The sequence below is a fragment of the Platichthys flesus genome, chromosome 12 (assembly GCF_949316205.1).
Source record: "Platichthys flesus chromosome 12, fPlaFle2.1, whole genome shotgun sequence".
NCBI classification, from domain to species: Eukaryota; Metazoa; Chordata; class Actinopteri; order Pleuronectiformes; family Pleuronectidae; genus Platichthys; species Platichthys flesus.
In genome coordinates, this window is record NC_084956.1 from 11687916 (window position 1) to 11704017 (window position 16102).

The following is a 16102-nucleotide window of genomic DNA, read 5'->3' on the forward strand; positions in this document are numbered from 1 at the left end:
ACATGCAAGCACAACTTATTCTATCCACCATGCAGGTGTCCCCGTAGAACAGAGGTTTGCTCAGCTTGTTGTATCCTGGGAATAGCTCTTTTAATTGCCCCGGTTTTCTGTGGTCAATTTAATGAAAAAAAAAAGAAAAAAGAAAGAAAAAGTTTACTGAGATACCAAACTCTTCAATGTGATGTGTTTGAGCAGCCATTACCTTTATTTGACCAGGAAAGTTTATTCAGGTACAAAAAAGGCAAAATGAGGTCACGTTTTCTTTTCTTTACCCCGATGACTTTTATGTCGGTGCATATGGTTTAACTTATTTTCTTCTTTCAAAGAATCACTCCCTTGCTTTCTTTCACAACTCTTAACTCACGGTGCACCACTCTCCCTTGAAAACCAATCCACAGAGTTGCCGAGGGGCCCAGTGGGTCAGATCCTGTGTCTGGAAAAAGAAGTGCTGGTGCTGGAGAGAAACCGTCTCCTCCTGTCGCCTCTGTCGTCCTGCTTCTTCAGCTGGGGCTTCCCTGACAACAGCTGTGCCTTTGGAAACTATGCCACAGAGAAGGTATGCCAGGGGATCAAACAGTAAATCACTGTTTACATTCAATCTCACCCCAGGCGAAACATAGCAAAACTTACCTCAAAGCCTGTTGCACACCTTTTGAGTAAACATGTCCTAAACAGCAGCAAAAAAGTGCAATGGTGGTGGAATGAATCAAATTGAACATAAATCTAAAGCGTTTCAGTAAGGTTTGGGGAAATCCATCGGCAAACTAGTATCACATCCATAAACTCACTCACTTGTCATCGTGTCTGACGTCCAACACACACAAATTGTGTCATGATGATTTTCTCATGTTTGTCCATCTCTAGACCTTTGCAGTGTGTGAGAGGTCATGTGACTGGGGCACGATGTTGTGTGCGGCCTGTCCAAACCCCAACACCGTCATCACTGCAGGAAGCAGCACAGTGGTGTGTGTTTGGGATGTAGCAGTCAACAAGGACAAACTCACTCACATGAGACTCAGACAGGTTAGTTTGTCGGTGACAGTAACATCCAGAGTGTATTGGAACTCACCTACAGTATAAACCCACACTGACCCAGTTTCTCTTCATAGCCGTTATACGGTCACACAGATGCAGTGACATGCCTGGCGGTGTCGGAGGTCCACAGCCTGATAGTCAGTGGCTCCAGCGACCTCACCTGTATCCTGTGGGATATGGAGGAGTTAAGCTACATCACCCAGCTAGCAGGACACACAACCAGCATCTCTGCCCTGGCTATCAATGACCTCACCGTACGGCCATCTTCTTCTCTCAACATCTTAGTATTTCTCAACTGACCCTCCTCGTAAAAGCTTTTCATTTGTTCTGCAGTTTTTGGCACAATGTCGCCATGTTTTTCCCCTTGGTTCAACTAATGGCATGAGGAAGGGAGGATTCTCATATTTGACAGCATGCATATCCTCTTATCCTCTTTGTGTGTGTTCAGATTTACTTTGTGTGCACTTGGGTGTCAACACCATGTTTCTCTATCAAAGGGTGAGATTGCGTCATGTGCAGGACCTCAGCTCTACCTGTGGACCATGAAGGGTCAGCTGCTGACCTGCACTGACACTTCCTGTGGGGCCCAGGCAGACATCCTGTGCGTGAGCTTCACTCAGCGACACGAGTGGGACACCAGGAATGTCATTGTTACTGGCTGTGCAGATGGCATCATACAGGTGAGTGTTTTTCCCGACGGTAATGGGTGGTTGTTGCTGCATCTGTGAGAGAATGTTTGTCTGTAAAGTCTCTGTCTGGTAGCTCTTTGTATGATTCATCCAGTATAATACACAGTATTCAACTGTGGCAGTCACTACTTTGGCATTAGCCTCACTGTCCATCATGGTATTAATACCAGCATATGTGAGACTGTTTTTGCTCAGGATTAATATAAGCTTATGCTGCCTCTATGCAATCAAAGCTGCATACTCTAAATTAGGCTTCACTTGGTGTCCATGCCACACGCACAACACACACACACAAACGTTATTATTACTTTATTATTACCTTGAGTTATGGGGTGTGTGCGCGTGCTGCAGCTGCGCATGTGAGTGTGCTTTGTTATTATGTTGAATTATGTCTGATTTTGCTACTCGTTATGTGTCTCTCATACAGATATGGAAGACGGAGTTCACCAGAACACAATTACCTGGCCCTCCAGAAGAGCCTGTGTCCCCAGGGCAAGACCAAACCGAGAGAGACGGTAATGTTACTGGCAGCGGGATCGGATTTGCTTCTACATGTTGTATTTGTAACAACACGGCCGATGGGAGTGGCTGACAGTAGCACAACTGTGACACGGACTGAGATGCACCTGCATGTTTCAAAAACAATCCCATCATATTTATCTAATTAGATGAATCCTTAAGTGTTAGATCATTTTTAACTGCTCATCTCAGAGCGAGACAGTGTGGTTTCCAGATGAGAGACTGTAATGCTCAGCCCATCCCTCACTAGCGTTAGGGCTAGCTGAAATTATGTTGTTATAAAGTTATTAAACGTAGAGGCAGTAAACACTGATGAGTAATTCTGCTGACGTGTGTGCGCGTGTATAATTTAGAAAGCAATAATACCCAGATCCAATTTGGCATACGTTGGCTACAGCCTCGCATCACCTCATAGGAGTATTATGCTTTGCAAATTACATTGAGACAAGTCTACGTACCACTGGAGCGTTTATATTTGAGGGATTTTTCTCCCTTTTTACATCCTAACCACAGATAGACACAGCGATAATGCAAAGGTACATTATCTGAGGGGACCCGAGTCACAGACAGGATTGAGTAATGGATGGAGGATGATGTTTTCTGTGTCCACAGTGAGTAGCCCGCGTCCGGTGAAAGGCTGGGAGAGACATCTGGTGTCATGTCAAGAGCTGAACAGAAGTCAGGCTGTGTCGCAACGCCACTACAAAAAAAGTCCGGCCATCACAGCTCTGGCCATGTCCAGGTACAGTGAATATCCTGCATCCACTCACTGCCTCAGAGGCAGGAATTAGTCTGTGTCGAATCTCTTCAGAATTCATTCAAATGTGTTTTTAAAGCCAAAAGTATTATATTAATCACCACAGGATTTTACTGAATTCTCACCAACATGAGTGTGTGCGTGTATTATTTCATGCTTTACAACAGAATACATTTCTATCACTTTCTCCTATAGGAGCCATGCTACTCTTTTGGCGGGCGATGCCTGGGGCAGAGTTTTCACCTGGACCAGTGAGTGATGGGAACGTTGGAGCACAATCATGAGTCCAGGCTCCATCTCAGTTCACATCTTCCTCCTCTGACAGAGACACAGAGTATTCATCAGTGTCTCAGGTCTGACACAAGCTGAGAACAGTATTACAATTATTCACATGTTCAAGTTTCAGACGGTATAAAATAAGTTCCTGCTACCTTTGTATTTAATTCTGTATTTTTCTTTGTATATAATGAATTTGAGCCTATTTGAATTAAATTGTTGACATTTGTCTAAACCTATCCTATGAGTTTCAGTGATTTCAATGACAGCCAAGAATTTTTATTTTATTTTATTGCATTTAAAAATATATATATTTTTGCCGGGATTTATAAAAAGACCAAATCACCAGAACAGTTGGGTGGATTTCGATGAGGGAAATAATGAAAAACACTAGACTATTCCTCAATAAAATTAAATTAACCTTTGAAGCTCCAGCACAAGTAACCAGGGGTCTTAGCAGAAGCCTGTGATTAAACTGGCTAGCTCTCAGGCTCAGTGTTCCCTGGAACATATTTCTAATAGTAGAGCTGTAAATTATTTTTCTCACAATTATTACATTTAAACTGTGGCATCCACACACATGTCAGCGTTTGTTATTAGGGCCCAAGCACTGACAGGCACTGACAGACAGTGAGGCCCTTTTGAAATTTTAAGGATTATTATTATTATTTTTCAGGCAAATGAATTGGCTTTTTAAGGGCTTTAACATGCTCAAATTCTTACCTAAATTTGCAGAAAATTAGCAAGTTATAAGTTTTTTGTTTTTAATTTAAATTAATTTTAAAAAAAAATTCCTCGTGTGCAGAAGCAAACTGCGCAATTCCTGCGAAGAAGAGAACTGTGGGCAGGATTCATATAATTTCTTTTTAATTGTTTTTTTTTTTAAATTAACATACTGTTAGATATTGTGCAATAAAAAAGTCCTACCAATTTTAGTGGTTCAGTATCTTGCCAAGGACACTTCGGCATGCAGATGGGGAAGAGTTTTGAACCACCAACTTTATTGTTGGAGAATGACCACTCTACCCTCTAGGCCACACTACCCTCATATTAACAGTAAGGATGGGATTACCTGCTCATTCCCATGAGAAACTAAGCAGAGGAAGAAGATGGACAAATCAGAATCAGAATCAGAATTCTTTTTATTGCCATGTATATTTGCACGTGTGTGAGTCTGTCGTTCTATGCTGATTTGGTTACACATTTCAGAGAAAACCATTGTATTTTCTACTTTACTTCATATATTTTTGCCAGCCTCACTTAAAAGTTACTTTGATATTTTTGGATTTTAGATACTGGATGATTTAACATGCTTTAATTTGCTTTGTGTTGTGAAGACTTCAGGATGTTCGTTGTGAGTAATTTCTTCCTTTGTAGTTCCTCCACATGTTTATAATTTACTGTGTTATGTGACATTTATGAGTATTTCACTGTTTTGTGAACCATCATTATCCTCCACATGTGAACTGTGATCATGTCATGTGTGTGTTGCAGATGATGTAAAATGTCTTTGCGTCTTGTATCTTTTTTCTGCTTGTCACAGCTTTTTCATGCGCATGTTTGCAGTTAACTGAGCCAAACAAATATGCCTTTTCCCCCACATCAGACGGTTTAATCTGTGTAATCACTGCAGGGCCGTGACAACACAACTCTTGGATAAGTCTGACTCATCTGAAGAGAGACTGAAAACTTTTCTAAACATTGATTTAAATCTTCCGGGGGGGAAAAGCCCAACGCTGGCACGCACCATCAGGGCCTTGATGTTCCAATAAATAAGTTACCATTTTAAATGATGTTAGAGGAGGCTTGCTCTCTTTCTGTGTCTCTCGCTCCCTTGTGCACATGCACCACTCTTCTCTATCATAAAGGAAGAGGTCTCTCTCTTTAACCTTTGTGTGTGCGGCTAATTGTGCTAAGTGGAGTAGCTTAATAGAGTGGAAAATAGTCCTCATAATTTTCCCAGAGAGCGAGCAATGACCTTCTCTAAAGGCAACGGCCATCTCCATTCTCTCTACACCGCTGGTTTTATGATATGAAATGTCAAACCATTGGGTTCCTCAGAATAATTAAATCAAATAAATTATTGCACCTAGGCAGAACCATCTTGTAGCCTAACCCAATTATAATGCACTGTAAAGCTAATTATTAACCATGATTACAATTAGTCTAATTTGAATAAATGTAGTCATTAGCGGGTTCATCCTAGTCAGTGAGTCTGAACTATGGGGGATGATGGTCTCTCTCTCCATCTCTCCCACTCACAGAGAGAAGGGTGTGGATGGGCATCATTCTTTCTGTGTGCGTCTCGATCTTCATCAATTTCTCTCTCACGCTGACCTTCACAAAATGGCCCACACCCCTCACCTTTCCCGGTACTTGAGCGTAATGCCTGCTGCTTCCAGGATTCATGTTGGCTGTTTATGTCTGAGCCTCTGAGGCTTTGAAATCCAAAGCAGAAGGCTCCCCGTGCCATTTCTGTGCCTTCTCGTATTTTATTCAACCCCTGAAAAACCACAACTTAAAGATGTTACTGTATTATAATGTATTTAAAAAAGTATCTTTAATTTTGCCAAAATTAAAACTTTTATTTTACAGACTAGTGTAGGAAATATTTCTGTTTACATTTTACATTTAAAAATAATACATTTCTTTTCTTTATATATTCAAGTATATTATGTATTTACATTTATTTGTGCATATTTAAGTTCCATACATTTGTGTGTTCTTTTTCACAAGGGTTCGATATTGACATTTATACGAATTTATATATATATATAAATAAAGACTTTCGAGCCGAGCCAAGCTAGGTGTTTCCAACTGCTTTCATTCTTAATGCTAAGCTAGGCTAACAGCCGCCGGCCTGCAGCCTTCCACTTGTTAGTTAAAATGAGATCTTCTCATCTAACGCTCTGCCAAAGAACAAAAGTGTTTTTCCCCAAATGTTCTCTTCTCTTTAACCGATTACAGAAGTCATTGGTTTCTCATTTCTCAGCCTGTGCTGCTGCGTTAGTCAGACGCACAATGAGCTGCAGCTGTTTGTCATATCATGTTGTCATTTTTTTCTCTCGTCATCTAAAACAGATTTGCTTGTGACCCCAGTCACATCATATAAAATCTGACAAAGTGCAATCCAGACCTCTTTGAACAGATGATTAAAAACAACATTTGTATGAATCACAGGCTGAACTCTTTGAATGTCAGACCCAGGCATACGTTTATTCATTTTTGTTCATTAGTGCTATAATGCATTTAAAAAGCTGAGTGTGGCCGCGGCGACATGACGCTGCAGATGGAGCATGGACACCACACACCTCCACACAGTCTCCTGAGTTTATACAGAATAGTTACCAGTAACAACATTCTTATAAACATCTGGCTCACAGGCCAACAATGCCAACAAACAAAACAACTGAATTATAAGACCCCAAAAAACTGCCGGGAGGAAACACAAAAGCCTCATTTACCAGCAGCTGTAGCGAACTTGCAGCCAAGAAACAAAAGCTAATGCCATATTGATAGTTCATAAATAGGCTATAGTCCTTTTTGATGCCACTCAGTCAGAGCTGAATCTCTGCCTTCACCGGAGGAGATACTGAGCCGCTGTGTTTACAGCTGCTTCTCCTGGAAGAAGATCTGAGCGTACACAGTGTCCGGGCTTGAGGGGTCGGGGTCCGGTGTGGCGGAGGAGGCCTGGGGCTCCGGCCTCGGTCGAACCAGCTCCAGTTCTGCATATGTCAGACTGTCCTCCTGTGATACTCGAGGCTGAAGGAGGGAGGGAAAAGAGAAGTGGAATGAAACTCTCGATAATGTTATAGAGGAAAAAACTGCTTATACAGCGCTGTGGACTTATGTTACTGCCAGTGGGTGGTCTCAACAGTTGAATGCCCGACCATCAGGGCCCCAACTAAACCTTATGCAAGAACCATAGCCTGGACTAACCCTAACCTAAACCATAGGCCACAGGAACTATTGTATAGTTACCTCCACCAAGGAGGTTATGTTTTTGTTTAGTTTGTCTGTAAATAACCAAGATTACCATGAGACTTGGAGTCTAGAAAGAACTCATTACATTTTTGTGCGCATCCAGAACAGCAGTTTTGCATCATTTTCATTTGTTTTTGTTTGATTTCACCGGAAATTATTTATAGATCTTGTTTTTAAAAACCGGCAAATAAAAATCTGCATCTAGTGAATTAAAACATGGTTTCTTAAGGGGACTGTTGGGCCTTTGCGAAAGTAGTTACTCCCTGAGTGCCCTTCCAGTTCAATTGAGTTTGCCCTCTCTTTATATTGTTTTTATTTCTTCATGGTAGTAGATTAGATCATCCGGAGTGACGCTCCAAGTGGTGGTTAGGGTTTAGAGCTCAGGTGTAGCACCAACACTGTTTATAAAATCAATACATATGTAGTCCCGGACTGTATATGCTGGCACACCTGGGTGCCAGGCATTCTCGTGGGTGCTTAAACCCACAGAATCTGGAATGCAGTGGGGTCCAAACATTCCCATTAACTTCAATGGTAAAGTGGTCTCAGGCTTGGAAACTGTTGTATTTAGAGTATAAACATTTCCGATTTTCCCTCTATGCATCTTCTCTGCATTACATCTTTCTCATAGAACAGTAAAATAGTTTCACTGTCTGTGGTAAATATCTCCATGGTGCTTCTTAGCTGCAGAAAATATGTGTTTACAGGCTTCACAGGACCTCTCGGAACATTCAGTTTACTCATTTGGTTCAACCGGATTCCTATCCAACATCCCCAGATCCTTCTCATTGCACTAATTCAATCAGTATGTGCGTGCAGAAGAAATGCTCACATCTCCGTAGCAAGATTTCAATGCAAAATCACACGAATGGCAACGGTGGAGCTGCTGATGATCCTTAGTTTGAGCAGTTTTCCTCTGTATATACTTGTTTGACACTTTTATTGTAGATATAAAACCAATGAAGCAATCTAAATAAATAATTGTGTTTGAGAAGCAATAAAGCTAAATAGAATTATCAAGCTCATAACTGAATGAAGCGATGGCAATAAACTCCTGTAGACAATCATGCAGTCTTGAGACAAATTCCCTCTTGTACGAATCTCAATAACAACTCTGTAAATGAGAAAAAAAAATCGTTGAAACGTTAATAAATACATATTAACAAATATAATAATAATAAATAATAGCACATATTCATAAATAGAGTCATGCCAGAGGTGGACATAGGAATAAGTGAGCCCCGATGATGGGTGATAATAAAGAGACTTACAGCGGCAGATCTCCTCGGCTGAGTCTTTAACCTTCTGGGCTTTTGAGGTCTCTTCGCAGCAACAGGCACTAAAAAACGGAGACAACCTTAATTGACTCAAAACAACAGCCAGGGGGAATGAGTTCACGAATATGGCTGCGTGATGGAAATCGAAATCATCCTTCACAGCCGTGTTATACTTCACATAGTCGAGGTGCAGTAGCTTTATTCTGACATTTTCAATGTTTCTATCCGTGCTGAATTAGCCTCAGGCGATACACCCAGTGGGACTTTACCCCAACACAGTATTACGTTCTATTATCAGTCTGTTTTCTGCCCAAATCTCTGCTGATGTTTTCGTCATGGAAATAGAATTATGCGGAAGATATCCTTTTCTGCTTTTGTATTTGCTGGATACCTTCATTTAATCCATGTTTTCTTTACTCGCTTTTTTTTTTATTTTTCTCAGGGCCTGGAGCCTCCCTCAGCTCCATGGGACTCTAATGCCTTCAGTGTGTGAGGAACCTGAGAGAAAAAGTCAACGCAAAAATATGGAAGCACTGGAAGCTGAACCCGTCTCCTCCATGATACATGGTAACCACCATCTGATGTTCATATTAAGTTGGTGATTTGTTGGTGGGATGAGGGGAGATGCCATCCCCTTTAAACCCAAATTACCAAAAATTAAGTTAGTTAGTGCTGGTAACTAAATCGCAGTTTATTTTCATAAAGTGGAAATTGAATGGCATCGAAAAGATCAGGAGGAGAGCTCTCTCTCATTTTCTTTCGACTGATTGTCTGTCACCGTACAGTGATCATCAGCAGCACGGGGAAATGTCTTATACCGTATCGGGAGCTGTTAAAACATCCATAAAGACTTTACCATCCTCGGCAAGCAGGCAAGACTCAGGTTAACGACCCCCCCCCCCCCTCCCTCCCTGGTAAAAACAAATAAAGTGCCCACTTTATAGTTTCCCTGTACATATTAGAATCAAATCTGTTTAGTTTGCTGCATAAAATACATTTACAGCCCCAATGGTTCCCGACTTGAGTGTGGTGGGGGCGACTGTGACAACTGGACCTTTTTGCCTCCCCAGCCCTGAAATTTGAGTCGAAAGCTTATCAGGTTGTGAACCACTGACTCAATTGCACTTTTTAGGGAATACAAAATTCACCTTGTGCCTCCTACTCTCAAATATTCATGTTACCTTTGGCTGGTATGTGCGGTGGAGGCTCTATTGGTAGTTCAGGTGGCGTTACTGTGACTCTTCTGTCAGGTTTCCGTCTGGTGTCTTTCCTCTGCGCCCTTGGGGAGTAGCTGGAGGAGCTGCTGGAGCTGGTCACAGTCTCTCCTGAGCTGTGCGGAGCAGAGGTTCACCACTAAATTCAACTGAAACTCACACTTTCATTATTAATTAATCAAAGATAACATAGACTTAAGAAATGCAATATAAGCAATCTGAAATTTGCTGTGCCTGACAATGGACTTTTCTTTCAAATTTGTCTTCTGATTATTTTTGTGAGCCATTAATTATTAATTTGATCCATTAAAATGGCATCACAAGAAGTCAAAGCCAAAGGTGACTTTGTCTAAAACGTTGGCTCTAACCAGAAACACATGATAAAGAGCTTAATGTACCTGCTTTCTGGACACTTGACCAGCAGGTAACTGGCTGCAGAGAAAACAGCAGAAGAAAAATCAGGTTTTCTTAATAGCACAATAGACAAAGATAGAAATTTAAAGTTACTGTAACGAAAATTTACCTTTGAGCGTCTGTCGTCTGTGAAAGTGCTGGCACGTGAGAACCAGAGTGAACAGGAAGATGGACAACAGGCCCAGTGAGCAGATCAGCACAGCGCACAGATAGACATCTTCAAAAGGTGACGAGATCATGTGAGAAAAGGATCATCAGCAGCATCTTCAGACTTTTATTTTGTAACGCTAAATAGAAGTAAAGCCAGAGACGAAAACTGTACCTGCAAATAAACGCCACAGTCCTTCATTGCTGCCGCCCTCCAGAGTAAAGTGCACTGGGGAAACGATTGTTAAAGACACAGTCAGCAAACAGGACAAGTCCAGACAAAAAAAAATCTTTGTAAATTGCTGTTGTCTGAGGGAACTGTCCCAACACAGCAGACGGCCTCAGTGGTTTCCAGAAATATCAAAACCGCTGTCGAGAAGGGGGAGTCTGCTGCAGCATCAGCCAAACCCGCCACACACACACAAACACACACATAGACACACACACACAAACACAAAGACACACACACACACACACACACAATGCTGCTGTTCTTGAATTTTTAGAGATTCCCTGTTGCTTTGAAAACCCACTTCCTTCTGTTGGTCACTGCACTATTGTTTAGCGTTGCAGTTTGCTGTGTCTCTGTGACAAGAGAGTGAATAAGAAGTCGTCAGCTTGTGCGGATGAATGATGGGCTGTGTATAGGTCAGGGCTATTTAACAAGGAGAGAAGCTGTGTACATAAATTACTGTGTCTCTCCGCTCCCCTTAATGAGATTTTAATACGTCTTTTAAAACACAGGTTGATAAACATATTAATAAGAAATGATAAGATATTAACTCTAATTGACTTCTGGCCTGTTCCAGACGGCACATTGTCAGGGAGCAAGGTTTTTTTTATTGTGACCAGACATCAGAAACATTGACTTACAATAATTGTATTATTCACTATAATCCTTTTTTTTTATCTAGAATATGTATCTAGCAGCCAGGGATAAGAGTTAAAAGACTAGATTGACGAATGTGCAATTCAATATAAGCAATCTTAGCAATCATCAGGCCATTAAATGGGGATTATTAACCCCGATCTGTCCCATACGTACGCGCTACTGGGGGCCTATTAAACCTCTTCAGGAGGCGGTTGTCACCCATTTATGTCAGTGAGCTAAAATGATGGAGCCCAGTCTGCTCATGTGACTCCCACTAACCAAATAAAAACCTACAGAAGAAGACAGGGTGTTTACATATATGACATATGAGAGCCCTGTGATTATGTACTTTTTGGGGGGGCAACATGTTCAATATATGTATATATAATTATCTCTGCCAAGAGGTGATGTTTTTGTCTGCATTTTTATTATTTAGCAATACCAATCCAGACTCTTTATTTAAATTTTTTTTAACATCTACAGATAGAGTGCTTTCAACATTTTCATTTTCGTGCAGGTCCAAGCAAAACATTGAATTTTAAGGAGACTGATGGGCCTTGACGTAGGAATGCTCTCTACTGATTCTATTTTTACTGAGTTTTGACCAGCCACTGTTTAAAGAGAAATAATAGTAGCCTTAAAAAAAAATTGATAATTAGACAAATTGTGGCTGAGTCTAATTTGATGACTCAGAGTCCTTAAGTAGCAGACATGTGAGCTGTTAACAGTTACTGTGAGAAAACCACGTATCTGCCCAGTGTGGGGAACCACAAAGAAAATCTGCATCTGATCTGCGCGTGCAGCCTGAGGTGAACAGGTTGGCTGTCGGTATCAAAATAGCATCCAGATTATACAGACGTCTGCACAGGCGGTTGCACAAAGAGCGGTACAGGTTTTTTTAAAGAGCCCTGAACCATCATATGTTCCATCGTTAGGTCCGAAGGTGGGATTTAAAGATGTGGGAGAGGACAAACCATCTTCCCGCTGTGTAACACATTTGTAGTGAGAGTGTTGCAGAGATCTCAGTGGGGTGTAATTTCTGCTCTGAGCTCTGCAGGCCGAGGGCTTCCCTGGATCTCACTGACAGTTCAACTTAGTTTTCTCTTTGTTTACCCTCATAATGTCAGCTCTTGTGTTTTCTGGTTCTGTGGTCGATGCATGTCGGAGATGCCTGAGGTCGTGTGGCTTCCTTAGAGGGACGTTGCCCTGAATGTAGGGCAGGGCGTTGCCAGATGGGTCGGTCTCACTTAAAGCGCCAGGCATAGAACTAGTGAAAGGTAAAGTGGGCAAATGATTCAAACGTATAGCTCCACCTAGCAGCGTCCTTAATCTCTATTAAATCCTGTGCATCCCAATCTGACAGATGTGTCCTCTGCATTGAATCCAATCAAATCTCAAAAGATTCTACTGCATCTGATTAAGGTCAGTTCTTATCCAAATTTGATGTAGACTTAAATAAGTTCCAGTGCAACTGAATCCTCAAGTCAACGTTCTCCTGAGGTTTGCATAAAAGTGAACCCAGAGTGCTGACGTCATGTTTTTCTGAGTTTTGGACTTTCTGAGAGAAAGCAGGTTATTGCTTCTTAGAGCTTTTTCTTTTTAGCCAGCTCAGCAACACTCTACCTTTTTACTCCTCACGCTCTCTAAAACACACAGAGAGATATTGTTGAGTGTGGTTTGGATATGTGAGCTCATTGTTTTGAGATGGAAATGCCAGAGGATTGGGGTCACACTGAAACACATATAGGCTGTACTTACAGCAAATAACAGCACTATAGAGTCAAAGAATACACGCTAGACACTTCTTCTTGCCCTTTATCCTTTAACAAAAACTATTGCTCGTCCTTTATATAGGCATTTCTGTTGCCAGACGACATGGAGTCACCAGCCGCCACGCTGTGTGTGTGTGGCTGTGAGGGAATTCCTTGGACAGCTAGGAGTATTCCATGGAAAACAGTTCAAAGTAATAACACCAGAAATCCCCTTTGCCTTTGATTCTTTCTTGTCAGTGCTAAGGGTTGCACAAAAAAGTGTAGTAGGTAATACAATGCAGTGTCTTATGTGCTTTTCTTTTCTCGCCTGCTTGAATCAAGTGAGTTAACACATATTCTTGGATTTGATCTGACAAAAGGCTAAAAGGTTACTACAATCTGATCCCTAATTATGCTGGAAGTTGGGAAATTCTAAAATAATTTGTGTTGATGTTCACAGCCTAACTTGTCCCCCACCAGGAGACAGTCAGAGTCCGACGTCTTGCCCAAGGACAAGTAGAATCTAGCTGAAAAAGGGGCTCAGACTTCCAAGCACTTGAAGCTTGATTTAAAGAGCAGGAAAATAGAAAAGCAGCAGCTGATGTCAACTCTCAAACCCTCCATCTCTCAATTTCCACCCCAACATTGGCCAAAAATGTGGCCTTGCAGCTTTCCACGGGCAACATGAAGAGCACGATGTGTAATAGCACACCTGCAGTTACCTGTGAGCTGTGTGGTGCTGGTACCATTGGATGATGATCTCCATGTGTTTCTGAATTTGCGGATCTCCTGAACCTTGCACGTGTAGAACCCCTGATCCGCCCCTGCCACGCTGAAGATCCGCAACCGATACAGCTCCCCCTCCGCTTCCTCGTACAGGCGAAACTTTGGCTGGGGGAAATGACGGGTGTAGTTACCGTACAGCTTCATTTTCTTTATGCCCATCTTCACAATCAGAACTTGGGAGGGGTCCAGGGCTTGGGGGGAGGAGGAGGATGGAGAGGATGGAGGAGGCAGGAGAGTCGGAGCAGCAAGAGGTGAGAAGAACCAGTGAAGGATAAGAACGCTGCTGCTCCTCTTCCTCTGAGATACCAGGCAGGACAGGGTCACGTTGTCTTTCTCTGTTACCATCACAACAGGTCCTGGGGTCAGTGTCACATTGAGAGCGTGACATACATCTGTGGAAAAAAGACACAAAGAATCTAACTTGGGGAGGAAAACCCACAGGGGCAAACTCCACACAGAAAGGCCCCGGGAAAGCAACAGGGATTCGAACTGGGAACCTTCTAGCTGCAAACAGCGCTATCCACTTTATCACTTTATCACCCTTATTTTTTGCAAGTTGCATGTTGTTTAATGACACAATACAATCAAACCAAACCATAAAGTACTATTTTACAAAACAATAGGGACTCCTCCCTGCGTTTTAAGTTGGTAGCGTGCCACACACGGAAAAAGTAAATTTTTTGCAACATGTTTAATTTCCTCTCAATTACACATAATTGTGGCAAGTAAGTTTATATGCGCCCCCACAATGGCCACTTGGATTTATACAGCTCACATTATCTCGAGTTCTCCTTTTATACAGTTAAAGCCATTCTGTCACTGGGTGGGAATTTAGTTGGTAATAGCAAAGAAAAACGATGAGGACTGAGAGCGAGAAAAGCACAAACCCTGGAGGAGGTAGTTGTGTTTGATTCCGCTGCCAGCGAGGTCAGGTCTGTCTCTAGCAGAGACACTGGGTCTGGACACAATATGTGTGATCAGACGGGCGGAGAAAATCTACAGGTGGGAAACATTCATCTTCAGAGCTTTACTCTCCGAAACAGAGCAAAGAGAAAAGCGACAAGATAACAGGGACCATCTGGGATTCTTGCTGTTTTTTGTTTTTTTTCCTGCAGGGTGAGGTGGGGAATCTCCCTCAGGCTCCTACGCTGCTTGATGTGACAACATAAAGGGATTCAAACTAACATGACATATACAGAACTGAAAATAAGCAAACGATTACAGGGCATATGAGTTGTGAGTCCACTTTATGGCAGTGTATGGAGCTTATTATTATACTAAGGTTTTCTCACAGGGAACAAACTGCTCAACGCCACAACTGCTTTCCATTTAAACAAAGCCACATTTGCTGTGATTGCTACGTCAATATTACCCATAATGAAAGAATGGCTTACAACTTTTGTATAGATCCAGTGACTATCAGGTGATGTTTTGACCTTATTTACATACCAAAGTTTCATAATAAACGCAACAATTATGGCTCCACTGTGGTTTATGTTAAATCACCAGGTTAGAACATCAGACACACTCTCTTACTTGCATGCTCGCTCTCTGTCTCTTACATTGTGGTTGACAAGGTAAACTTACCTGTGAACAGAGCCTTAGTCAGGACAAGGACCACTATAGAGAAGTACATTTTCCACAGTCAGCGAATCCATAAACCCAGACAACTGCACAGCACCTCAACTAGCAGCTACATTCAAAACAGAGCCGGACCGCACGACCCACCACCACCCCTTACCCACCATTAACTCTTCTCCTCTTTCTCTGCTTTTTGTGTAATATGAAACAGTAAATGTTCTGTTCCCACTTAGAAACTCCCACTCACTCTCCCAGTGCTCTCTCTCCCTCTCTCTCTCTCTCTTTCTCTCTCTCTCTCTCTCTCTGCCCGTCTCTCCCTTTCTCTCCCTCTTTCTGTGTGTCCTGCAGAATGTAGGAAATGTCATTTCCTGTGTTTCTGTGAGGAGTCTTGGACCCTGGCCCAAAACCCCAGGGCTCCTAAAGCGACGGTCAAGTCTTGTGGCTTGTGTGTGTGTATGTTTATGTGTGTGTGTGCATGCCCTTGTCATTATGTGTCATTTTGAGAGGCATACACAACAAAGTGCTGAAAATGCATTTCCATTACCCAAGTCACTCTCACAATCAACTGGTACTCATCTTGCATTTCCCAATAATGTTTACAATGAGGAAATGTTGGTGTTCATATATGTAAGCTGTTTTTCTGCTTGCATACATGTGTTCATGCACTTATGTGTATGTGTGTGTGTGTGCTGGGACCTCTCCCTGTCTGGTTGCTGGACAGAGTGGCATGGGCCTGACTCTGGCTGTGGTTGTCAAACTGTCCCAGTGGTATGAAGCCTGCTGCTTTATTGGGCAGACCAA

General features: G+C 42.1%; 2 protein-coding genes across 3 annotated transcripts in view; one reads left to right on the forward strand and one right to left on the reverse strand.

Annotated features, from left to right (window-relative positions):
- wdfy4 (WDFY family member 4) overlaps positions 1-3515 on the forward strand; it is a 35650-nt gene extending 32135 nt beyond the window's left edge. For both annotated transcript variants that reach the window (XM_062400439.1, XM_062400441.1), the window contains exons 58-64: positions 399-556; positions 865-1023; positions 1110-1289; positions 1533-1715; positions 2152-2239; positions 2856-2985; positions 3196-3515. In XM_062400439.1, the coding sequence (XP_062256423.1) occupies positions 399-556; positions 865-1023; positions 1110-1289; positions 1533-1715; positions 2152-2239; positions 2856-2985; positions 3196-3259 (962 nt within the window). In that variant the 3' untranslated portion in view covers positions 3260-3515. The remainder of the gene's footprint in view (positions 1-398; positions 557-864; positions 1024-1109; positions 1290-1532; positions 1716-2151; positions 2240-2855; positions 2986-3195) is intronic.
- Positions 3516-5944: 2429 nt separating this feature from the next.
- vstm4a (V-set and transmembrane domain containing 4a) lies at positions 5945-15497 on the reverse strand. The gene is made up of 8 exons (XM_062400443.1): positions 15308-15497; positions 13657-14112; positions 10488-10541; positions 10275-10382; positions 10150-10183; positions 9719-9867; positions 8532-8599; positions 5945-7038 (listed from the first exon to the last, which is right to left on the reverse strand). The coding sequence occupies exons 1-8, from the start codon at positions 15354-15356 to the stop codon at positions 6883-6885; spliced, it is 1074 nt and encodes a 357-aa protein (XP_062256427.1). The 5' UTR covers positions 15357-15497; the 3' UTR covers positions 5945-6882.
- Positions 15498-16102: the final 605 nt, after the last annotated feature.

Bases quoted from the DNA above. Each gene is read 5' to 3' on its own strand.
- vstm4a (XM_062400443.1), bottom strand. From the start codon at position 15,356: ATGTACTTCTCTATAGTGGTCCTTGTCCTGACTAAGGCTCTGTTCACA. The intron at 10,383-10,487 runs GTACAGTTTTCG...CACCTTTTGAAG, and splicing joins ACTGTGGCGTTTATTTGCAG to ATGTCTATCTGTGCGCTGTG. The intron at 8,600-9,718 runs GTAACATGAATA...TCCGTTTTTTAG, and splicing joins ACCGCACATACCAGCCAAAG to TGCCTGTTGCTGCGAAGAGA.